Below are 26,184 nucleotides of genomic sequence, written 5' to 3' on the forward strand. Positions count from 1 at the left end.
TGTCCCACCCGATTTATGAACCCGTCTCTCAGTTCAATACCCGCGTATCGTTCGTAGTTACCAGTTAAATCAGTTAAGTGGATATTAGTTCGTTGACCACGGTGTAACTCTTACGGGTCAAGACCCGGTCGGCAGCGTTGACTTATCGAACCGGACATAAATATCCAACAGAGGTAAGGCTCTCTACATTTTACCCTCCTCAGACACTATTTTTGCTTTGCTATTGGTGAGATTTACTGAGTATGATGATGACGTATATTTCTTTTTTAACGGCGATATAACTTTACCCCGGCTATGTACTTCTTGCTTGAATTTTACCAAGACCTCTTACCTTACACCTTAACCTCCTTCCTGAACATTGGTTGTTGACTTTGTTTAGAAATGTTGCACTAGACTAATTGAATAATTCCATCTACTTTATAATTCCTATTCCTAGTATGATTAATTATTGAAAGAAAAACGGCAGTAGCACCAATTAAGTAAAATGACGATAACACCCTCTAGTCCTCTACATAGTACCAACTTATAGACTCTTTCTAACCAAACATTTCAGATAGCAATTTTGTATTCTGTTTCAAGTTTGGTCTATATAATACAACATATCATAGCTTCAAAGTAACTCCATCCATGCCAGTGATCCGGATATCGTCATGGACATCCAGCATGGTAATTCTGGTGTTCATAACTATGGCTAAACATGTCACATCACAACCAGGTGATGAGAACAACACTCTGCTTAGAAAGTATTGTAGATTATACAATTCACAGAAGCCAGAATCTTACATAAGGAGCCTCAATACCGTACTTTCTAGCCTCCAGAGGCAGTTGTCCGATCCACAGATGTACTACGCCTTTGCGAGAACGATGGATAATGGTGACTTGGTGTACGCGTTCGCTATGTGTAGGGAATATCTCTCGACCTCCCGATGTCTGGCTTGTTTTGAGTTGGCAGTTAACAAGACTAAAACATGTGGACTTGCAGATGGTGGTAGCATAATTTATGATGATTGCAGTATCAGGTTAGTACACAATTTTTAATTTCCTTTTTACAGAATAATTCATTACCAGTTTCCATATACTGATAATTTAAAGTTTTTTTTAATTTATTAGTTAAGTTATAGTTTTTTTAATTCATTAGTTAAGTTCAATAAAGGAGATTAAAACTGACCATCATTAGTTTATTTTTTTGTTCCAATCACATACCCGACGTGTATGGGAATGGAAAAAAAATTATTTCACGGGTATGGGAGGGCTATGTTATTATTGTAAAAACCAATTATTCTAATTATAATAACTAGAAGCAACAGGTATGGGAGGGCTATGTTATTATTGTAAAAACCAATTATTCTAATTATTTCAGTGGTCCTAAGTCGAGATGGTTACTATTTTCTGTGCTTTACATTTAGGTCCCATTTTTACGAATTAACACAGGAAGGTGTGTGCCTGTTTCAATATTTTTACATTTACTGTTTGTTTACTCGTAAATACTAGTTGTGTTTAAATATCAACTCGTCAAGGTTGTGAATTTGTCATAATTGTAAAAACCAATTATTCTAATTATAATAACTAGAAGCAACAGGTCACTTGTGAAAGTCCACGACTAAAATATCTGTAAAAGTGGTGTAACAAACTAAACATAAGCTATTACAATTTTAACTTGACTTACTAATTAAATTACTATAAACAAACTAGATAAAGTAAAGGGAAAATCACCAAAATAACCTTTGATCAACCTCATTTTACGAAAATGGACATGGATTGCGTCTGGGGCAGACTCAATCCGTGATCTTTGCATCAGACACACACAGAGTCATACTCTTCTGCCAATAGAAACTTAATACGTGTTAACATCTTTACTTTTTTTGTACTTTTCCACCATAACTTTTAATGAGCATAATTTTTTCAAACGATAGTATTTTTTTTATAAAAATTACACAAGATTAAAGATAACAAAATTCTCTTTAATTTGGTGTAAACTTTTTAAAAAAGATATTAACATATGAAAAAAAAACTATGCTCGTTTTTAAATCGTGGTGAAAAAGTAAAAAAAATAACTAAAGATGATGACCCGTGTCAAGGTTCTATTGGCTGTCAAGTGTGAGTTTGTGCGAGACGCAAAGATCAAGGATTCCATCTACCCCAGACGCAAGCCATGTTCATTTTCATAAAATAGGGTTGGTCATCTGTGCCATTCCGACCGATGTTCTTTGACTATCTGTAAACATCTGCTTATATACTACGGTCTTCACTAATCTATAAAGATCACACAGGAATTTTCTCCTGCTTGCACATGGTAATTAACAGCTGAGTAATCTACAAAGGACCACATTGAACCTTTTTTTTCTTCCTTTTCTCCTGTTTGCGCATAGTAATTAACAGTAGAGTTGGTTCATTATCATCTTCACCATGAACTAGATGTTCTTCTTTCCCTTTTTGAATTGCATCATCAAATTTTTGATTTTAACACTCGTTTGTGTAGTGTTTGTATTCCTCACATAGCGTTGATTGTATTACAAATACCAAATACACAATACGCTCTACAAATAAAATGAATAGAGGGGTTTTTTAGGATTGTGGTGTTTTCTATTGTTACTTTTGCTGAATACACAACATCCTCAAATAAAGAGATACTTTTGCTGAATACACAACATCATCAAATAAAGAGATATGAATTGAATGCGGAAAAAAAATCTTTACAAGAATCAATCTTATGATTACATATTATTTCCTTATGTTATTAGATAACCAAAATAGGCAACCAATCAAAATTCGGCGAATCGCCTCTATCTGGCATCCTAAATTAGTTGTATTTTAGAACCGCTAATTCACACACATCGAAATGTACTCATAAATCTATACCAATATCAATCATAAGCCTAGTACCTTCAACCACTTGCGGAGATACAGCTTTAGCGTGCACCTTGATACCAATAGGCTAAAAACCCTTTTATATTAGGTAAAGAAACTATTAAAGAAAGGTCAACGTTTCTATTTTGTCAAGGTTGTCATGTTGATACCAAAAGATAAGGACAACGTCCTGTAAAACCTATGTAATATGATGTATAAGTCCTAGAAATTAATATCTTTTAAGTTATTAACCACATATAGTGATATTTAAATTCCATTTTCACTTGTCAAGATATATGATCAATGCTTAAACGTATGTATTTTGTGTATAGGCACGAGAACTCTGGCGTAACTTTTGGTGATTCTGATGTGATATTGGATGATAATGCCCGTCCAGAGGCAATATGTAGTAATGTGTCAGCATCTCAGCCAATAACAAGCTTCAACCAGGTGGTACAAAATCTGTTATCTGATATTCGAGACGCCACTCCAAGAACATCTAATTTCTATATAGCATCCACAAGGCAAGTCCCAACTGGCAATACAACAGTGTATGCAATTGCGCAGTGTGTTAAAAATGTAAGCCAAGCCATTTGCCGAGGCTGCTTGAATACAGCATATAACAACTTACATGCTTGTCTTCCCAATAAGGATGGAAGGGCCATTGACTTTTTTTGTTTTATGAGGTATTCTGAGACTCCGTTTTTCCAAAGCAACCAGACAACAAACATCATACATTTCCAAAGTGGAGGTGAAGAGGCCACATATATATTATTTTTAATTTATTTTTTTCATTGGCAGCTATTAAATTCTCCATACTATACTTAGACAAATGTACAACTTTCCACTACAGGAAGTTCAAGCAATTCTGCAATGATAGTTGGAGTGAGTAGTGCTGCCGGTCTTGTTTTGCTTATACTTGCTTTGTTGTTATGGTATCGAAAAAAGAAGAAACCCAAGACCATTGAAGAAGGTAACCATATATATGTACACATGAGTATGAGATAGTGTTTAATACAATATGTTCAAACATTCTACTATATCCTTCAAGTACACCTATAAAAACCATGCATGTGAATGTGAAAGGCCTCAACTAAAATATAGATAGTAGTAATTAAAATATAGATAGTATTTCATAGATTAGGATTCCCATTTCATTGCACATTGGTTACTTCGAACATGAATAGTAGATATATATTGGCTTGTATATGGGATGACATCATATGCTTTTAATTTCCTTAACTCTTTACATCCTAACAATATCTTTAAACATATAATAATATTACATCTAAAACTAATTGTTTGTAGTTTTGTTCCATGCACCATGTATTACTTTTAGCTGAATCTGGGCTGCAGTCGGATAAAAGTTACAGTTACCAACAATTGCGATTAGCAACTCATGATTTTGGAGATGAGTTTAGGGTTGGGAAAGGAGGTTTTGGTGAAGTATTCAAGGTAATGTAACCTTTTAAATTGTTTTTTTTTTCTAAAACCTCCCTTACACTACAAGAAAACGCCGCAATAGCGGCGAGTCGCCGCTAAATGTTTTGATCTATGCCACTAAAGGTTTTAGCGGTGACATGTCACCGCTATTGCTTAGACGCTATTGACCCATATGTCGCTGCTAAAGGTACGTGTCGCTGTTGGGTTCAGGCCCCACTCCACATTCACAACACACACCCACGTATTTATGTAGTATAATGTGTAGTAAGTGAATATGAATATGCAGAAGAAAAGAATGAAAAGCTTCTATATTGAAGAGAAAATTGGGTGTACATAACAAAGAAATAATACTCCTATTTATAATAAACAAACAAATAAAAACACATGCCAATTAAACAATCAACTCCTATTTTCTTGGCATGGCAAGTTGATCTCCACTCATATACATAGTCTATAACACCCATCTGACTCGTTTGACCCATAAACGAACCCGCGACCCAATAACGTGTCGACCCGTGACCCGTAAAACAACCGATTAATCCAAAAATCACCCCCTTAATTGGTTTGTTCACACCACTCGCTCATGACACCCGAATCACCATCTCCTCTCGAACTATCTCTGACTTCTACGGGACACTCGACCTCAACCACAGTCACGCCCAAAGCCTTCCAATAACTCGACCTATCCTGGACACCCCGGTCTTCACCTCGACCACGTCCAAAGTTGTCTCTGATCGTGATTTCACTATTTTGTCAAACCATTCCTTGATAAGCACCACTTGCGTATCAACCACCAACTAGACACCAGCCACCCGTTGCACCATCTTTGAGTCGCTAAATGAATATCTCAGCCACCCCGCTGTTTCGTTTCTACCACGCTACACCTTTTGGTTTTTCCGCCATAAGAATTCGATGCCTCTTTGCGATTCTTCTCCTAGTCAAGAAAGAGTATCCGACAAATAAAAACACGGTCTCTTCTTCGTTTTTCGATCAACAAAACTGGGTTAACAAGCCCGTTGATTTGTCCTTAATCTCGATCAACAAAACTTCTGTATTGAATGAGAAAATAGGGTGTACATAACAAAGAAATAATACTCCTATTTATAATAAACAAACAAATAAAAGCGCATGCCAATTAAACAATCAAATCCTATTTTCTTGGCATAGGACGTTGATCTCCACTCAACATTTCTTTCCATTGAACTCGGTCAAACATATACAATGTCTATAACAACCCATCTGACCCGTAAAGAACTCACGACCCGATAACGTGCCGACCCGTGACCCGTAAAACAACCGATTAATCCAACAGTCGCCGCTATTGATGTAACATCTTTAGCGGTGACACTATGTCGCTTATGAGGCATCACAATAGGTTTTTGTCCCTATTTCTTGAATATCATTAGCAGCAACAGTGTCGCCGCTAAAAGTCGTTTCTTTTTAAATTTTTGCTGCATTTACAATATTTTCCGGTATTACAAATACACAAAACCAACCATTTTTCAGTTTTCAGCATACACAAACAAACTACATAAACAAAATAGTTATATGAACATACTAACATGACTTAAAAGTTATTTGTTTGATTCGCACAATAACATCCTAAAATTGAATAAAACGTGAAAACTACATCATATCGTCGTCGTCTTCGTCGTAACAAAAATTTCATCATCAACGTCCACTAGTTGCTTTCCCCTTCAAGTCGGTTCAAAAACGACGGGGTCTGGAACAACCACGAAACAAATTCCTACAATAATATATATCAAAACCCACATTAGCATAATAACATACAACCAACAACCACTTAGGTAATAGCCTAGTGGTGAAGAGGAATAATCTCTTGTGAGGAGACCAAGGTTCAATCCTTGGGAGGTGTAAGTATTTAAGGGAAAAAATTGGCCGTTCAAAAAAACATACTACCAACATATATATACCAAAGTCACCAATTTTGTAATAAAACTACTAACGTAATCCAACATTTAGCAAAGTAAAATAAGATAGTTTACCTTGGAATATTGTTTTTGAGTTTGAGAATACGCACCAAAGACATTCGAGGGCGTATTGGAAGATGGTTTATCAAGCAAGCTATCACACACATTTTTCTCGATATGCATTACATCTAAGTTGTGCTTCAACTGCAGAGAACACCAATACTTAAGTTTGGAGAACATGTTTCGTTTGGACTAGTTCAGCTCAAATCTGCCCGGGTGATCTCCCCACCTCCAAAATCTGGATGCTTGCCTGGTAGATGATGAATTAGACAACTGGGTTGAGCTTCTATGTCAACAGGACTAAAGTATCTCGGAGGGTCTACTGTCTCAGATCTCCTGTTAAAGTCGAGACTTATTTTCCATGGATGGTTGGCATCTAAGAACCGGCGATGACCAACATACACACATCTACTAGTTACACACATTAAAGGAGTGTCTTCGTTGCAAGTCGGGCATGCTTTGTAGCCCTATCTGCTCCAACCTGATAGACTACTACGGGCTAGAATGAGCATATGTAAGCGATTCCGCTTGAAACGGTTTCAAGCGAAATCAACATCTTGTGATTCCGCTCCAACTGTTTCTTGTTCCTTTCAAGCGGAATCAAGAGTGGTATAAATAGCCTAGAAGCGAAATTAGTTGTAACTGTTGCTGATTTCCATACCGAAGTGCTGCCGGTGTGACGTTTGCTTGTAATCATTGTTAAATCAATATACAAGCTGTTTAAAGTAAAGTATTTGTTGTATCTAAGTCTATTTCTTGTTTTCCGCACCTGAAATAGATCAGAACCTCTCTGAACGACTCGTTCGGGTCATCTACACGATCCTACAACTGGTATCAGAGCTCAGGAAGAGGAGTTCTGCAGATTACAGTTGTTTTTTATTGCATTTTCTATCTTCTACACCTTCTTTCATCAGTTCAACCAGTTTTCACGGTCAAAATCTGTCCAATTTTTCACAGACTGTGTAAAAATACATATAGACAAACCCTTGAAAGTTTCATAGTAAAATTCGGACTAAGAAGGACAGAAATTGAACCCCGAATTGATTCCGCTCGAATGGTCATTATCTGATTTCGCTCGAGTTGTGTGATCCCGCTTGAACATTTCAAGCGAAACCTGCTATTTCGCTTGTAAGAACATTGATTCCGCTCCAAAAGTGATTTCGCTTCGAACACTCTGCTGATTCCGCTCCAGAATACCAAATCAGTGATTCCGCTTCAATATAAGTTGTGATTTCGCTCCAGACTACCTTATCACAGATTCCGCTCCAAACTGCATCCTGGTGATTCCGCTCCAAAGAGTTAAATTGGTTATTTTGCTTGAAAGGGTTATCTGCTATTCCGCTTGAAACAACTGTTTTTGAAATTCGTGCTATTGAAACATGGATAACGAGTTCTACAATGCGTTTGCTACTCCGACTACTCCGGCTGTCATTGCTCAAGCCATGAATTTAGAAAACGAGACAGGAACTACACAAAAACCCCCGAAACTAATGAGCATTGAGGAGTATTACGGATGGAAAGATCGGTTTGAAAACTAGGTACAAGCCAACCGTCTTAGGTCTTGGGAATTTATTTTGAAGAAATATGTGCTACCCCGTACAGATTTGCAGGTTATCAAAGAACTATCAGAGTTTAGTGACAAAGAACGGGATATGTACAAAGCCGAAAAGATGATGATTAGTCTATTACAGCAGGCAATCAAAGAAGACATCTTCATTCTGCTTCAACATGACAAAACTTCAAAATCAATTTGGGATGCTCTTCGTGTCAAGTTTGAGGGTAGTGAGAATATGATTAAGAGTAAGAAGGCATTGCTCAAGAAAGAATTTGATTTATTCACCAGTTTGCCTGGAGAAGATACAAAGAAGCTCATTGAACGATATTGCCACTTAGTGCGATCTATGTCGATGCTCAGTATAACCAAAGATCATGAAGAGTGGGTAGATAAGTTGGCTGATGCGTTACCGCAAAAGGAGTGGGGTACATATTTGATGATCCTGAAAAACACTGGGGTGTATGACAGGTTGACAATTTCTCAGTTTATTGAGAAGATTGAGAGTCAGGATCTGGAACAGCAAAAGATCGCGAGGATGAACAGTCCAAGTGGTCAACAAGATGTAAAGATGTATTACAAAGGCAGTGTTCCAGAGGTTGAGAGAAGTCCAAAAATACAAACTGCATTTAGTGCTTGAGATTCTTCAGAAAAGGTTGATCAAAGTCCTAAATGTAGCGGTGGTTTCTCTTCATACCCGAGTGTTAATCCAAAGAGCCCAACTTCAAGTTTCAGTTCTCAGAGCACGAAAAGTGGAAATGGTTATATGATACAATACAACATTGCATTGAATCTTCCAGATGAACGAAGTTTTTCTGAAGAGGTTGCCAAGGATCACATGGCATTGCTTGGTTCTGTGTTACTCTCCTATGAAGGCTTGGTTGCAGGACGGGTCGAAAATCCTATGCTTACAAAGGAGGATTACGATCAGATAGACGCAGAAGAAATGGAGCTTATGGATATCAAATGGTGTCTAGCTAGTGTTCTTAGACGAGCTGAAAAATTCAAGCTGATTACTGGAAGAAATGACTTTCTTGATGCACATGTTTCTACTTTAGGTTTTGACAAATCTGAAGTTACTTGTTTTCGATGCAGGGAGAAAGGTCATTTCAAAAGAGAATGCAAGAACAAAGAGGCAAATGATGCTCAGAATCCATTCGGAAAAGACGACTACTACAGGAAGGCCATATACCAGCAGGTTGGTCAGCAACAACATCAAGAACAACAGGCGGGTCATGGTAGAAAAGTGATCGAGGATTCAAAGAGAGCATGTCTGGTGGATTTTAACTGGAACAAATACATATCACCCGAAAGCAAAGCATGTTTAAATAATCAGGATGACGAAAGGCTACCTGAAGGCTTTAGCTGGGATATGTTTGTGGATGAAAAAGGAGAGTTTAAAGCATTCATTGCTAAGATTGTGAAAGAACCAAATATGTTTACCACATGGATGAAATCTATTGGTGAAACTGTGAAGTCTGTGGCATCTGATGAAAGTTCACAGAGTGCAGATGAAAGTTCACAGAGTGCAGATGAAAGTTCACAAAGTGATGAAAGTTCAGAAAAGGAAGTTGTTTTTGATCAAACACCGTCTGATTCTGATTATTCGGATGATAATTCTGAACAATCATTCGAGTTCGATCAATCACCAATTGACGACAGCAGTGATGATGAAGAAGAACGACATATTAATGTTGCTAAAACTCATCTCTCTCCTGAAAGTTTTCATTTTTATTTTGCAGAGCGCTTAGAGACGCTAAAGGAGAAATGAGCTGCAAAAGAACAACAGCAAATGGAGCCTGAAAGTGGTGCTCAAAGTGATGAAGTTAAAAGTGTTGCTGAGGAGATTGTTGAGACCAAGCCGATGGATGATGCAGAAAAGGTGACTGAAACTGAGAAAGTTGTTGAAGTTGAGAAGATTATAGAAGTTGAAAAGATAGTGGAAGTCATCAAGCCATGCCAAAGGTGTTTTGAAGCTTGCAAAGAATGCGCAGCAAAAGACGAGAAGCTGGCAGAGTATGAGAAGAAAAAAGAGCAATTACTATTCAATCTCAACTATGTGAAAGAATCTTACGATGTATTAAATAGAACAGTAACTGGTCTTTAAAAGACAAACTCTGAAAGAGAACAAGCATTAACAATGATGAATGTTGTGATGATGACGAAGCAGAAAGCTATAAACTTTTACATCGAAGAAAGTGCGAAATGGAACCAAGAGTTGGAAACCGAGAAAATTGAGAATGAGAGAATCAGACGTTTATTGCAGAGTTATTGTAGTTCTGATTATCTTATTGATCGAATTTATCCGAGATATAAACCTAAAATTCAAACTTGCTTATCTCGTGGGGAACAACTTCTTGGATATATGGGTAACCCCCGAAATCTTGTTTGAAAGATCCCTCTTCCTGAGATACTAGGTCTTTATACTCAGTGATATCTGTGGTATTATCACGGGACTTATGCTGAATGGAAATTCTGACCTAGTCCCCGTATAATACTTTCTGCAAATGCTTGAAACATAGCGCCGCCCTCAGCAAATTGATGAAACAATAAAATTGATAGGCATTGCTGTTGTAAAAAAGATCCTCTAAAGGGAACACACCTAAAGTCGAACCGTCATCTCTCTGCTGAACGGAAGTTCTGACCTAAGCGCTCACGGTTTCGCATCTAACCCCTTACAGATATCATCTAGGTATACTCACCTGTAAGACTGAATATTGGGATCTGGATACGGGAGTATATTCAAGTAGTGGGACACGCGATTAGGTTTAAGTTCTTAAGACATTAATATCGTATCTCGGATCAGTTGAAATTTGTGTGAAAATTTAAAGTGGACCAATATACTGACAATCTAAGTGAATTGTTTAAAACTTAAAATGAAATGAAGCTTAACGGTGTTGGTGATATTGTCTCAGAAAGAAACTGATATGATTCTTTTACATAAACTCACAAAAATATTGTTTGTAAATATTTCTTTACTGCATTTCATTATTTTCAAAAATCCAAAAAGATTTTAGTATGTTTTAGCATAAATATTTGAAAAACTCAAAAAGATTTTCGACAATTAATATTGGAAAGCTGATTTTCAAAATTCCAAGTGCTAAACATAATGATCATGAAGAAAGGGGAAGTCTATGCTTAATGAAATATGTTTTTGTGTAAATCAAACAAGTGGTTCATCATGCATGTAGTGAGTAGGGAGTCTGTGTGACAACTCGAGCACTTTCGCATTAAATGCGCGTTGACTTTGACTGTTTAGTAGTTGACTTGTTGGATTTGTAATTGTACGCGTTGTGTTTTAATGAAACGTGTTGTCATTGTGCATACATGTAACTACTTGTGGTTGTAAAAAATAATATTGGAATTATTATTTATTACACTTAGTCTAGATCACGAAACATGGCATACTGTTCGAAGGATTCGAAGGACCACGAAAGATATCCTTCGATTCGAAGGATCAGCTTTCGGTTCGAAGGATCTCGAAACATATCCTTCGACCAAGGACCCTATCCTTCGACATCTTTCGGCCCAGCCTTTCTGATGGGCTTGGCCCATTTCTGTGATACGTTTATATACGTGATACATGCAAACCGGCAGTTATTTTTCAAAACCCTAGTGCTATTGTGTGTGTGTGACGGCATATAGCAAACCTACTCTCTGTTCGAAGGATTCCATACCGTAATCCAGATTTCCGGTTAGTGTGATGTTGTTTATGATGCTTTGATTTCATGATTTATAAATTGTCTTGCAATATATTGTTAGTATGTTAATCGGATCTGTTTTGATGATGTTCAATGATGATGTCTTGTGGATTGGCCATGATAACCGGATATGTATGTTGGTATTGCAATATGTCGTTTGCGTGTTAACCGGAATATGTATGTTAATCGGATGTAGGTTAATCGAATTGATCATATTGTAATCGGACATGTTTATGTAATCGGCACCTATGTGTAAATCGGATAGTTTGAATGATTTTGTTATTCAGATTAGGGTTCTTGATAAACATGGGAATCATGCTTGTTTGATCTTGTTGATGCTAATTGATTTGTGAAATTGGTGTTAATTGATAATCAGTTAGGAAAAACTTGGAAACTTTGAGAAGAAAACGTAACTGACATTCCGTAACTGATGTTCATCGAAAGATATTAGTAATCGAAACATAGCTGTGACCGAAAGATACCTGTCCTTCGAAACATAGGTGTTGACCGAAGGATAGCATTGACCGAACCATAGTAGTGTTGACCGAAGGATAGCTTTGACCGAAAGATAGTGTGTTGACCGAAACATAATCTGTGTGCCGAAGGATAACTATGTCGAAACATAGCTGATGTGTCGAAAGATAACCATGAATCGTAAGATGCTAACTGTGTATCGATAGATGTGTCGAAACATATTTGTGATGGTTGTGATAATTGTTAGATCGAAGGATGAGCAATATATCGAAGGATGGGTAAATGTGAATCGAATGATAGTTAATGATTAAATGCGAAATGATACGTGATGTGCCGATATGCAAACTGACTGTTATGTGAACATTAAATTGCATGCGTATCATTGTGAACATGAACTGATTTGTTATACGTGCATACAATAGGACGTGATTAATCACTTGTGAGTGCATAACCTAGCATACCGAGCAAACCAAGGTGAGTTCACACAGCCAAGGCATGGGTTCCCAGGGTGGGAATGGGTTGGATGATTATTTGTGCATACTTTGATATTATAACGAACGATTAAACTGTTGATGCTTACGAACTGCCTTCGCACACACCCTGGTCGGTAAAGACTATGGTCGCGAACGAACTACTCAACTGCCTTCGCACACACCCTGGTCGGTAAAGACTATGGTCGCGAATTGATTAACCGCCTTCGCACACACCCTGGTCGGTAAAGACTATGGTCGCGAACTATACGAACCCAATCTTCGCACACCTGCCTGGGAGGCCGCGATGGAACTAATCATATGGAACGTAACGATTAAACCATTACTCACACAATACGATATTGAACTTTAAACTGTGAACTCGCTCAACTAGTTTGTTGATTATCTGCTGCATGCCTTGCAGGACCTTAGGTACTTATGGAGCTTGCACTGGAGGAGCGGGACGTTGTGGGCAGTGGATTATGAACGCTATGTTTAAACATTTCGAATAATTGAACTTATGGTTTACTTGGGTTATTCACTTATGCTTCCGCTACTGATACTATGTTTGTTTTGAAACATCAATTGTATTGAATGAGGTTTTACGAACTACTTTATTTATGTTATGCTATGTTCAATATGATTGATGGCTTGATCCTGGTCAGTCACGCTCCCAAGCGGTGATACTCCGCAGGTGGATTTTGGGGGTGTGACAGATTGGTATCAGAGCCATTGGTTATAGAGAACTTGGTTTTAATATGGGAAAACGTTTTATTAAAACCAGACTATAACCAGAACAGTGCTCTCAACGATCCACAACGACGCTTCGCTCCACGTGCAAGACTCAACTCCCTAGGTAATAAGGTTTATGTTTATTGCCTACATGCTAGAATTTGCATAGAACTTTGCTCGTAGTATGCTTACATTACTTGCTCACAACTTGACATTGCATGAGAATACTTATGTGCTTACACTCTTCTGTCATCGCACTACTCGCGAACCTTTCTCACTTATGTTGCCTTTGATGTGAAGATCAATGGCCGCACGAATTACCATGACTCAAGCCCAGCTAGAGGCTCTCGTTGCTGCGGCAGTTGCAGCCGCCCAAGCAGGTCAACCCGCTCAGCAACAACCTGCGTGTACCTTCAAGACTTTCATGGACTGTCGTCCTAGCTCGTTCAGTGGCACGGAGGGGGCAGTCGGACTCCTCCACTGGTTTGAAAAGATCGAGTCGGTTTTCGAAATGTGTGAATGCCCTGAGGCTCGCAGGGTGAAGTTCGCCACTGGCACACTTGAAGGGATTGCGCTCACTTGGTGGAACGCACAAGTGCAGATCTTAGGGTTGGCAGCTGCTAACGCCACACCCTGGAATGAATTCAAAGAACTGATCAAGAGAGAATACTGCACTAGAGAAGACATTCACAAGTTGGAGGATGAGTTGTACAACTTGAAGATGGTGGGTTCAGAGATTGAAGCTTACACCAAGAGGTCGAACGAGTTGGCTGTGCTATGTCCAACCATGGTAGACCCACCATACAAGCGCATTGAGTTGTATCTCAAGGGGCTTGTACCAGAGATTCAGAGCCACGTTACCTCGGCTAACCTCAACAACATTCAGGAGATCCAGCGTCTCGCTCATCGCATCACAGATCAGGCAGTAGACCAGGGCAAACTGCCAAAACGTGTCGGCGCTACTGCTACAGCTGTTACTTCAGTCACTCCCACTGCTGCTACTTCTGCCACACCCAGCGAGAATAAAAGAAAGTGGGACGGGGATTCCAGCAGGGGATCAGCGTCTGTTCAGTCCCAAACTCAGCCACGTCGCACCAACGATTACCAGAGTCCGAGTCAGCAATCATCGGGCAGTCAGGGACATAGTGGTTATAAGGGAAATCACCCGTGGTGTAACAGGTGCAACAAACACCACAGTGGAAGATGTCGCAGGAGTCAATGTCAAAGATGTCACAAGCCGGGTCATGAGGCTAAAGATTGTAGAAGCTCGCGTCCAGCAAACCAGCACCAGCAACTTCCACCGCCAGCTCCACAGAATCAGCAGCAGCCACAGCGTGGAAACCGGGGGTGTTTCCAGTGTGGGGCTGAAGGTCACTACAAACGCGATTGTCCTCAGTTGAACCAGAATCGCAATAACAACAACCACCAGGGCAACGGAAATAACAACAATAATCAGAACAACGGGGGAAACAACAATAACAACGGCAATAAAGCTCGTGGTCGTGCTTTTGTGTTGGGTCGAGGAGATGCAGTGAATGATCCCAATGTGGTTATGGGTAAGTTTCTTCTCGACGATATTTACGTTACTGTCTTATTTGATTCGGGTGCTGATACAAGTTATATGTCATTGAAAATGAGTAAATTATTAAAACGTACACCAATACCTTTAGACACTAAACACGTCGTAGAACTAGCAAATGGTAAAAGTGTAGAAGCCGCTCATGTAGTCAAGGGTTGTAGCATTGTTCTAGCGGGTCAGACTTTCACGATTGATCTTATACCCATAGTCTTGGGTAGCTTCGACGTCGTCATCGGCATGGATTGGTTATCTCAACATCACGCAGAGATCTTATGCAAGGAAAAAGTTATTCGTATTCCTCGCTCCAGTCAGGAACCTCTCGAAGTACAAGGTGACAAGAGTGGTGCTGTGGTTGGCATCATCTCTTACTTAAAGGCGCAGAAATGTTTACGAAAGGGACATACTGCCATTTTGGCACTTGTCACTGACGCATCAACAAAGGAAAGGAAGCTGGAGGATATACCAGTTGTGCGTGATTTTCCTCAAGTGTTTCCTGAAGATTTACCTGGTTTACCTCCTCATCGTCAAGTCGAGTTTCAGATTGAGTTAGCTCCTGGAGCAGCACCAATAGCCCGCGCACCGTATCGTTTAGCTCCAACCGAACTGGAAGAACTGTCGAAGCAGCTACAAGAGCTCTTGGAAAAGGGCTTTATTCGTCCAAGCTCTTCGCCTTGGGGAGCTCCAGTGTTATTTGTGAAGAAGAAAGACGGTACGTTCAGGATGTGCATCGACTACCGTGAACTTAACAAGGTGACGGTGAAGAACCGTTATCCTCTTCCACGCATAGATGACTTATTCGATCAGTTGCAAGGGTCGTGTTATTATTCCAAGATTGATTTAAGGTCAGGGTATCATCAGCTGAGAGTCCGGGATGAGGACGTCTCCAAAACCGCTTTCAGAACTCGCTACGGTCATTACGAGTTTCTTGTCATGCCATTTGGGCTTACGAACGCGCCTGCAGTCTTCATGGATCTTATGAACAGAGTGTGCAAACCCTATCTCGACAAGTTCGTCATAGTTTTCATCGACGACATTTTGATTTACTCCAAGAGTCAGGAGGAGCATGAGCAGCATCTACGTATTATCTTGGAACTTCTTCGAAAAGAGCAACTGTACGCAAAGTTTTCAAAATGCGACTTCTGGCTTCGTGAAGTCCACTTCTTAGGCCATGTGGTGAACAAGGATGGGATTCATGTCGATCCATCCAAGGTTGATTCGATCAGAAACTGGCCAGCACCGCGTACACCGACAGAAATACGCCAATTCTTGGGTTTGGCGGGTTACTACAGGCGATTTATTAAAGACTTCTCAAAGATCGCGCAACCACTTACTATGCTAACACAGAAAGGTGTCGTTTACAGATGGGGTAATACGCAAGAGACCGCTTTTCAGTACTTAAAGGATAGGCTTTGCAGCGCACCTATTCTCTCATTGCCAGAGGGCACAGATGACTTCGTGGTATACTGTGACGCATCTATACAGGGTCTGGGTTGTGTATTGATGCAGCGTGATAAAGTTATTGCCTACGCCTCTCGGCAACTCAAGGTTCATGAACGGAACTACACGACGCACGATTTAGAGCTGGGAGCTGTTGTTTTCGCGCTTAAGATATGGCGACACTACCTGTACGGTACCAGGTGCACGATTTACACCGATCACAGGAGTCTCGAGCATATTCTTAAGCAAAAGGATTTGAATATGCGTCAACGGAGATGGGTTGAACTTCTAAACGACTATGAATGCGCCATCAAGTATCATCCAGGCAAGGCCAATGTTGTGGCTGATGCCCTCAGTCGGAAAGACACTCTACCTAAGCGCGTGCGAGCGCTACAACTTACTATTCAGTCCAGTCTTCCTGCACAGATACGAGCTGCTCAGATAGAAGCACTAAAACCCGAAAACGTCAAGGCTGAAGCCTTGCGCGGTTCAAGGCAACAAATGGAACAAAAGGAAGACGGCGCCTACTATGTAACGGGGCGTATTTGGGTCCCACTTTATGGCGGCTTACGCGAACTTGTGATGGATGAAGCGCACAAGTCTCGCTACTCGGTACATCCAGGGTCGGATAAGATGTACCACGATATCAGAACAACTTATTGGTGGCCAAACATGAAAGCTCTTATCGCAACTTACGTCGGCAAGTGCTTAACTTGTGCAAGGGTTAAAATCGAGTACCAGAAACCATCAGGCCTGCTTCAGCAGCCTAAGATACCGCAATGGAAATGGGAAGAAATTTCCATGGATTTTGTTACGGGCTTACCTAGATCCCAGCGTGGGAATGACACTATTTGGGTGATCGTTGATCGGCTCACAAAGTCTGCTCACTTCTTGGCTATCAAAGAAACGGATAAGTTTTCTACCCTAGCAGACATCTACATGAAAGAAGTTGTTTCGAGGCACGGAGTGCCCACCTCTATCATTTCGGATCGCGATGCACGATTCACGTCAGAGCTTTGGCAAGCGATGCACAAATCTTTCGGCTCACGGTTAGACATGAGCACAGCATATCATCCTCAGACGGATGGGCAGTCTGAGCGAACTATCCAAACCCTTGAAGACATGCTTCGGGCATGTGTTATTGATTTCGGCAACGGCTGGGAAAAGCATCTCCCTTTGGTGGAGTTCTCGTACAATAACAGTTACCATACCAGCATTCAAGCCGCTCCATTTGAGGCATTGTACGGACGTAAATGCCGGTCACCTCTCTGTTGGGCGGAGGTGGGGGATAGTCAAATTACGGGTCCAGAGATTGTAGTGGACGCCACAGAAAAGATTGCACAGATACGACAACGCATGGCGGCAGCACGCGACCGTCAGAAAGCCTACGCGGACAAGCGTAGAAAACCATTGGAATTTGAGGTCGGGGACCGGGTTTTATTGAAAGTTTCACCCTGGAAGGGTGTGGTTCGATTTGGTAAACGAGGCAAACTGAATCCGCGGTACGTCGGACCATTCGAAATCTTAGAAAAGATTGGTAAAGTAGCCTACAGATTAAAACTACCAGCTGAACTCGGAGCAGTTCACAATGTCTTTCACATATCGAACTTAAAGAAGTGCCTATCAGATGAAAACCTCATCATTCCTTTTAAGGAACTCACTATCGACGAGCGGTTGCAGTTCGTCGAGGAACCAGTTGAAATCACGGACCGGGATGTTAAGGTCCTCAAACACAAGAGAATCCCTCTTGTTCGAGTTCGTTGGAACTCCCAGCGTGGTCCAGAGTATACCTGGGAACGCGAAGACCAGATAAAAGAAAAGTATCCCCAGTTATTCGAAACCAATGCATCCACTTCTGAGGCTGAAGCTACTACTACTGAATTTCGGGACGAAATTCCAAATCAACGGGGGGATGATGTGACACCCCAGGAAAACCAGTGAACGATGTAACTTACCTAGCTTCCTCAGTGAGTGCGTACCAAATTTCGGGACGAAATTTCTTTTAAGTTGGGGATAATGTGACAACTCGAGCACTTTCGCATTAAATGCGCGTTGACTTTGACTGTTTAGTAGTTGACTTGTTGGATTTGTAATTGTACGCGTTGTGTTTTAATGAAACGTGTTGTCATTGTGCATACATGTAACTACTTGTGGTTGTAAAAAATAATATTGGAATTATTATTTATTACACTTAGTCTAGATCACGAAACATGGCATACTGTTCGAAGGATTCGAAGGACCACGAAAGATATCCTTCGATTCGAAGGATCAGCTTTCGGTTCGAAGGATCTCGAAACATATCCTTCGACCAAGGACCCTATCCTTCGACATCTTTCGGCCCAGCCTTTCTGATGGGCTTGGCCCATTTCTGTGATACGTTTATATACGTGATACATGCAAACCGGCAGTTATTTTTCAAAACCCTAGTGCTATTGTGTGTGTGTGACGGCATATAGCAAACCTACTCTCTGTTCGAAGGATTCCATACCGTAATCCAGATTTCCGGTTAGTGTGATGTTGTTTATGATGCTTTGATTTCATGATTTATAAATTGTCTTGCAATATATTGTTAGTATGTTAATCGGATCTGTTTTGATGATGTTCAATGATGATGTCTTGTGGATTGGCCATGATAACCGGATATGTATGTTGGTATTGCAATATGTCGTTTGCGTGTTAACCGGAATATGTATGTTAATCGGATGTAGGTTAATCGAATTGATCATATTGTAATCGGACATGTTTATGTAATCGGCACCTATGTGTAAATCGGATAGTTTGAATGATTTTGTTATTCAGATTAGGGTTCTTGATAAACATGGGAATCATGCTTGTTTGATCTTGTTGATGCTAATTGATTTGTGAAATTGGTGTTAATTGATAATCAGTTAGGAAAAACTTGGAAACTTTGAGAAGAAAACGTAACTGACATTCCGTAACTGATGTTCATCGAAAGATATTAGTAATCGAAACATAGCTGTGACCGAAAGATACCTGTCCTTCGAAACATAGGTGTTGACCGAAGGATAGCATTGACCGAACCATAGTAGTGTTGACCGAAGGATAGCTTTGACCGAAAGATAGTGTGTTGACCGAAACATAATCTGTGTGCCGAAGGATAACTATGTCGAAACATAGCTGATGTGTCGAAAGATAACCATGAATCGTAAGATGCTAACTGTGTATCGATAGATGTGTCGAAACATATTTGTGATGGTTGTGATAATTGTTAGATCGAAGGATGAGCAATATATCGAAGGATGGGTAAATGTGAATCGAATGATAGTTAATGATTAAATGCGAAATGATACGTGATGTGCCGATATGCAAACTGACTGTTATGTGAACATTAAATTGCATGCGTATCATTGTGAACATGAACTGATTTGTTATACGTGCATACAATAGGACGTGATTAATCACTTGTGAGTGCATAACCTAGCATACCGAGCAAACCAAGGTGAGTTCACACAGCCAAGGCATGGGTTCCCAGGGTGGGAATGGGTTGGATGATTATTTGTGCATACTTTGATATTATAACGAACGATTAAACTGTTGATGCTTACGAACTGCCTTCGCACACACCCTGGTCGGTAAAGACTATGGTCGCGAACGAACTACTCAACTGCCTTCGCACACACCCTGGTCGGTAAAGACTATGGTCGCGAATTGATTAACCGCCTTCGCACACACCCTGGTCGGTAAAGACTATGGTCGCGAACTATACGAACCCAATCTTCGCACACCTGCCTGGGAGGCCGCGATGGAACTAATCATATGGAACGTAACGATTAAACCATTACTCACACAATACGATATTGAACTTTAAACTGTGAACTCGCTCAACTAGTTTGTTGATTATCTGCTGCATGCCTTGCAGGACCTTAGGTACTTATGGAGCTTGCACTGGAGGAGCGGGACGTTGTGGGCAGTGGATTATGAACGCTATGTTTAAACATTTCGAATAATTGAACTTATGGTTTACTTGGGTTATTCACTTATGCTTCCGCTACTGATACTATGTTTGTTTTGAAACATCAATTGTATTGAATGAGGTTTTACGAACTACTTTATTTATGTTATGCTATGTTCAATATGATTGATGGCTTGATCCTGGTCAGTCACGCTCCCAAGCGGTGATACTCCGCAGGTGGATTTTGGGGGTGTGACAGTCTGAGTTAGTGCATTCATCTCATCTATATTTGAAATGTGTAAAGATTTACTTTGAGGTAGAGATTGTGAAGATAACTTGAGCAGAATGTGAGCCAGGTTACGATCTTGAAACCAGGCTGATCGATCCTAAGAAGCTTGTGTTTAGAGAGCCAGGTTTCCGATACCTGAGGATTCTAAATTGAAGAATAGAGCTAGGTGATCTTGGGTATGAACCAGACTACGATCCTGAAGCAGATGATCCTGATGAACTTAAGGAATGCCAACACATTGCAAGGGGGAGTCTGTTGATGCTGATTGATAGAGTGAAGCCCAGAGACTGATCAAGATTGAAGATGCGAAGACTCGACACGTACGACTCGTCAACATCATCTGAGGGGGAGTCTGTTAGTGCATGCATCTGTCGACTTCGTCTTGTATCGAGTCTTAGATTAGATTGTATAGATCAGGGCTCGTAGATCGAGAAAATAGGTGTTTATATAGCTGATTTCGCTTGAATGAGCATATGTAAGTGATTCCGCTTGAAACGGTTTCAAGCGAAATCAACATCTTGTGATTCTGCTCCAACTGTTTCTTGTTCCTTTCAAGCGGAAGCAAGACTTGTATAAACAACCTAGAAGCGAAATTAGTTGTAACTGTTGCTGATTTCCATACTGAGGTGTTGCCGGTGTGACGTTTGCTTGTAATCATTGTTAAATCAATATACAAGCTGTTTAAAGTAAAGTACTTGCTGTATCTAAGTCTATTTCTTGTTTTCCGCACCTGAAATAGATCAAAACCTCTCTGAACGACTCGTTCAGGTCATCTACACGATCCTACAGTTTGGGTACTTTCTATCAAAGTCATGCCATGAAGATCCATCAACTGGATGACGTGTAGTCACATCTTCTAATTGTCTGGTACAATGCCAAATCATATCGTTTGTCGTGTGCCTTGAACAATACAAGCGTCGTTTTTTAGGCATCAAAGGAGAGTATCATAATACCTTGTGAGCTACATCTGTGCCTTTTGTGTCTTTATCGACCAATCGACTCTAATTAAAAATGGGACAATGTTGAAACGACTGGTGTTCTTTCCAATCTTCTTAAATGTACGTATCTATCATCTCATACTCCAAATAGATATCTCATACTCCAAACCAATCTTCTTAAATGTCTTCTTAGCTACATAATGTGAAGAGAGAATCTTGTTGCCTTCTAGCATTGCAATTTGCAACAACGCGAGGGGATGATCAAATGAAATATTAGTCCAATGGTGTATCTCCTTCAGATTCATAAGCTTTGCAAAAAGTAAAGGGAAGAAAACGTTTTACAACCGAGATATAATTTTGTTTCAACTTCCTCTACCAAGGCTTGAAAATCATCACCAACAATGCTACTATCTCCACCCGAGTTCTATTGGTCAAGGTCTGTATCTTCTTCCATACGCTCCCCCCTAACTTCTTCAATAACGTTTTCCATATCAGCCGGTGGTGCAATGTCTTCTACTTCTACAACTGGAGGCCTAGGCGTTTCATAGTGATAGTTCCACTTCGTGTTAGCATTCCAAAAACCGAGAACTTGCAAATGGTATTTCATTTTTATCATGGATATTAAGCCATAATTTTTACATTTCTTACATAGACATCTAACTTCTCTATGTTTCCATACAATCCATCACACATGTCGAAAAAAGATTCGAGTCCTTGCTTGTGGTGAGGTGATTGACGTGAAAAATCAATCCAACTTTTTTTATCGATAGGCATTATGCAACTGAAACATAATTTAATTTAGGGCTTATAAGACAAGGGTAGGGTAATAAACCCACTTTTTGAACACTTTATCTCATATATAAATGTGAGTTAGATAATTGGTTTGGGTCATGGGGTGCCAGATGGGACTTGATTCGTAAGGTACACCCCCTTCCTCAATCCATGCATAGTGTACCCCCCCCCCCCCTTCCTCAATCCATGAGCCTCCTTGAATTAACTGGGGGAATTTGATTGGTGGGGGAGGATGGTGAATGATGGTAGGGTCATGGACCACACTAAACATAGAAATTATCACACTAACATACACACATTTACATACTTACATACACATACACACATACATACTACCATACATACATGCACACATGAATATATATTTTACACATACTTACATACACACATTTACATACTTTATACACATACATATTTACTAACACAGATATACATACTTATATCCTAACATACATAGGTACATACACACGTTTTCACAAAAACACATAACTTATACATAATTACATGCACACGTTTACATACTTTATACAACTATACATTCTAACATACACACATACATACACCTACATACACACAAAAACTAAAGAGGATAACATATATATAATAAATTAAAGAAGAAATTTAACATAACCTAACCGATTTTCTTGATTGTGGGGTGTTCCCGTCGGTATAAGAGAAGAGATTTGGGTATTAGCAGCGACAACGTGTCGCTGCTATTGGGTCTTCTGTCATTGATATTGCTGAGAATAAACCCTAGCCATTGGATCAGGATAAGTAATGAGTGGTTGGGGTTTGTTGTGGGACACCGCATTCCGGATGGACCAATAGCGGCGACATATAGTCTGTCGCCACTATTGAGGAGTATTTCTTGTAGTGTTAACATAAATAATGGTATTTTATTTTTACAGCAAAGCTTAAAAGGCAAACAGTAAGAAAGTTAGGCGATATGGAGTTCTTTTCCAATTGACGAAATTGTCGTATGCTATTATTGATTCCTGGTATACTTGACTTATAATATTGGATTTGAAAATAATAGTTTATTCCTTCTATAGGCAACTATTGATGATGAGAATGTAGTAGCAGTGAAGAGACTTCACGTTGGCTATGCCAGAGCAAAATTAGAATTTGAAAATGAAGTGAAGCTTATAAGTAATGTTCAACATCGGAATCTACTACGACAACTAGGTTGGTGCATTGAAGGATCTGAGTTGCTTCTTGTCCTAGAATACATGCCACAAGGCAGCCTTGACAACTTTTTATGGGGTAAGTTTTGCACAAGTATTGTTTATAGCCTTGATTTTTGGAGAAATAAATAGAAAACAAAATTTACATCAATAAAACGTTTTTTTTTTTTTTTTTTTTTTTTTTTTTTTTTTTAGACGGGAATGAACTCATTAGAAGGTTAGAGCAAATTACAAATCATGGGTTGGTAGACGGGCAACAAGCTGCGCCGCCACCCCCTTTTGAATTGCAAATCCTACTCGGCTAAACACGTACTTAATAATTTCATTGCGGGCAGGTGAAAGAAAAGGCACTCTGAATTGGGAGAAACGGTTTGACATTATCTTTGGGGTTGCTAGGGGCCTTGCCCATCTTCATAATGAATTCCATGTTAAAATAATTCACAGAGATATAAAACTAAGTAATATTCTCGTGGACGATGATTTTCAACCCAAAATTTGCGATTTTGGGTTGGCGAGACTACAACCAGAGGATCAAACCCATGTTAGCACAAATCTAGTTGGCACACTGTAAGTTAGTGAAATCACCCCTTTGATATATAATTTGATCCGGATTCAAATACCCTAATTTTATCATGACAACATTTTAATGGCATAATTGATATAGAGGATACATGGCGCCAGAATATGCAACAATTGGACATTTATCAGAGAAGGTTGACACCTACAGCTTTGGTATCATGATCCTTGAAATCATCAGCGGTCGAAGATGTAATGATGAAAATTTTAGTGGACCTGACACATCTCACCTTCTTGAACACGTAATATACAACCTCCTTAATCTTTTCTTCTTCAATAAGTGATCAAAAATGATTATTCCATATGCAAATTAAACTCTTGCGGAACATTTGTATGATAAACATAATTTTGTTGAATAGGCATGGCAATTGTATGAGAGAGGCATGCAAATAGAGTTGATTGATCAAGAATTAGGTATAGAAGAACACCATAAAGCCAATGTGACGAAGACCATTGAGATTGCTCTAATGTGCACTCAGTCGCCAGCTTCTTTGAGACCAACCATGTCAGAAGTTGTTGTGATGTTGTCAAGTGGGCTATCTATGGGACCAAGAAAACTAGTAAAGCCTAGTTTCATTGATTCTCGTAGAGTCATCCACTTTAGTGCAAATCAGTCAAAGTATAAGTAATACATATAAATGTATAAAAATTATATTGATCTCTTATATAGATTATGTATCCAATGTCATTTAGCAAATCTACATTGAGGGTCTATGGGGTCACCAATAAGCTGCACGTTCAAATTTGGGTCTATTGGGTCACTAATACGTTGCACATCCCTGTAGTTTTCCCTTATTAAACATTGGGTAAATTACAAATGCTGTCCTTCATTTTATACCAAATTTCAAGCGATATCCTTTGGCGTTAAAATTGATGAATTTTGTACATAACGTTTTAAAATTTTGCATTGTACGTCATTTGGCCCTAACTCAGTTAAGTTTTATTGTTAATTTAGTGTAGTTTAGTCTTATTACTAATTACTATTTAACTTAAAAATTATATTAATAAATAACACAAAAAAAATAATATATGGTGGTGGATGAGGGCAAAGCTCGTGTGGCGCCTATGTGGAGGGTGGTGGCTGTGATTAGGAACATCACTACACCACAAAGCCTTAGAATGCAAGGCAAGTGGTGATTTTTATGCCTCTTTGGTGGTAGGGGCGGAGCTACCTTATGCCGGGGGGCAACGCCCGCTACGGCTTGGTGCGGAAAAATTTGGAAAAATTAGTGTAAATTTTGGAAAAATTTGAGGTTTTTTCGATTTCGTTACGGCTTATTTATAAAACGTTACGGCTTGGCGGATTTTCTAGATCCGCCACTGTTTGGTGGTGGTTGCTTTCAGGTGGTGTAGGGTGGCTGGTGGCGGGTTGGGGTTGGTGGCTGGTGGCGGGTTGGGGTTGGTGGTGGTGACATATGATGGTGACGTATGAAAGCTGAGAGAGAGAGAGAAAAATATATATATATATATATATATATATATAACAGTTTTTTTTCTTATAAAAGTGTTTTTCTTATATTAAATAAATTGGCAAAAAGACCAAACGACCATTGTGTAACCTGCTTAACCATAAAAATTATCTAGATTAGTACTAAAGGATATAACATGCAAGATTTTAAAACATTAAGTACAAAACACGTCAATTTTAACACTAAAGGACGACGCCTGAAAATAGATATAAACAAATAGGAAAAATCTTGTAATTTACCCTTAAATAACAGAGTTTTCTTTAAAAAAAAAATCTTATTAGTTCTCCCTTATTTTTGGGTCTATCGGCCCAATAAAATTTTGTTTGCCAATAAATAAAAAACTAAATAATAGATATTGATCCAAAACTTACTACACTCATACTTGGAATACACGTAAACGAGGCAAAACATGACAAATGAAATATTAGTCCAATGGTGTATCTCCTTCAGATTCATAAGCTTTGCAAAAAGTAAAGGGAAGAAAACGTTTTACAACCGAGATATAATTTTGTTTCAACTTCCTCTACCAAGGCTTCAAAATCATCACCAACAATGCTACTATCTCCACCCGAGTTCTATTGGTCAAGGTCTGTATCTTCTTCCATACGCTCCCCCCTAACTTCTTCAATAACGTTTTCCATATCAGCCGGTGGTGCAATGTCTTCTACTTCTACAACTGGAGGCCTAGGCGTTTCATAGTGATATATGTATTATATATGTTTCTTTCTCTCTGCTTCTTGCCCACTACAAGATCCCGTGTTTATAATTTTTTGTTCGATTCTTGGTTTGATAGCCAA

General features: G+C 39.5%; 1 protein-coding gene across 1 annotated transcript; it reads left to right on the forward strand.

Moving 5' to 3' along the window:
* Positions 1-519: 519 nt before the first annotated feature.
* On the forward strand, positions 520-24,615 carry LOC110867923 (cysteine-rich receptor-like protein kinase 3). The gene is made up of 8 exons (XM_022116982.2): positions 520-1,019; positions 3,180-3,598; positions 3,701-3,820; positions 4,187-4,302; positions 23,211-23,421; positions 23,678-23,909; positions 24,007-24,160; positions 24,278-24,615. The coding sequence occupies exons 1-8, from the start codon at positions 628-630 to the stop codon at positions 24,545-24,547; spliced, it is 1,914 nt and encodes a 637-aa protein (XP_021972674.1). The 5' UTR covers positions 520-627; the 3' UTR covers positions 24,548-24,615.
* Positions 24,616-26,184: the final 1,569 nt, after the last annotated feature.

Source organism: Helianthus annuus, chromosome 7, assembly GCF_002127325.2.
Source record: "Helianthus annuus cultivar XRQ/B chromosome 7, HanXRQr2.0-SUNRISE, whole genome shotgun sequence".
Lineage (NCBI taxonomy): Eukaryota > Viridiplantae > Streptophyta > Magnoliopsida > Asterales > Asteraceae > Helianthus > Helianthus annuus.

What these genes read in the sequence shown, in the direction of transcription:
- LOC110867923 (XM_022116982.2), top strand. Translation starts at nt 628, where the DNA reads ATGCCAGTGATCCGGATATCGTCATGGACATCCAGCATGGTAATTCTG. An exon ending in TATGATGATTGCAGTATCAG is followed by an intron (nt 1,020 to 3,179) that starts GTTAGTACACAA and finishes TTTTGTGTATAG; the next exon opens with GCACGAGAACTCTGGCGTAA. An exon ending in GTTTTGGTGAAGTATTCAAG is followed by an intron (nt 4,303 to 23,210) that starts GTAATGTAACCT and finishes TTCCTTCTATAG; the next exon opens with GCAACTATTGATGATGAGAA.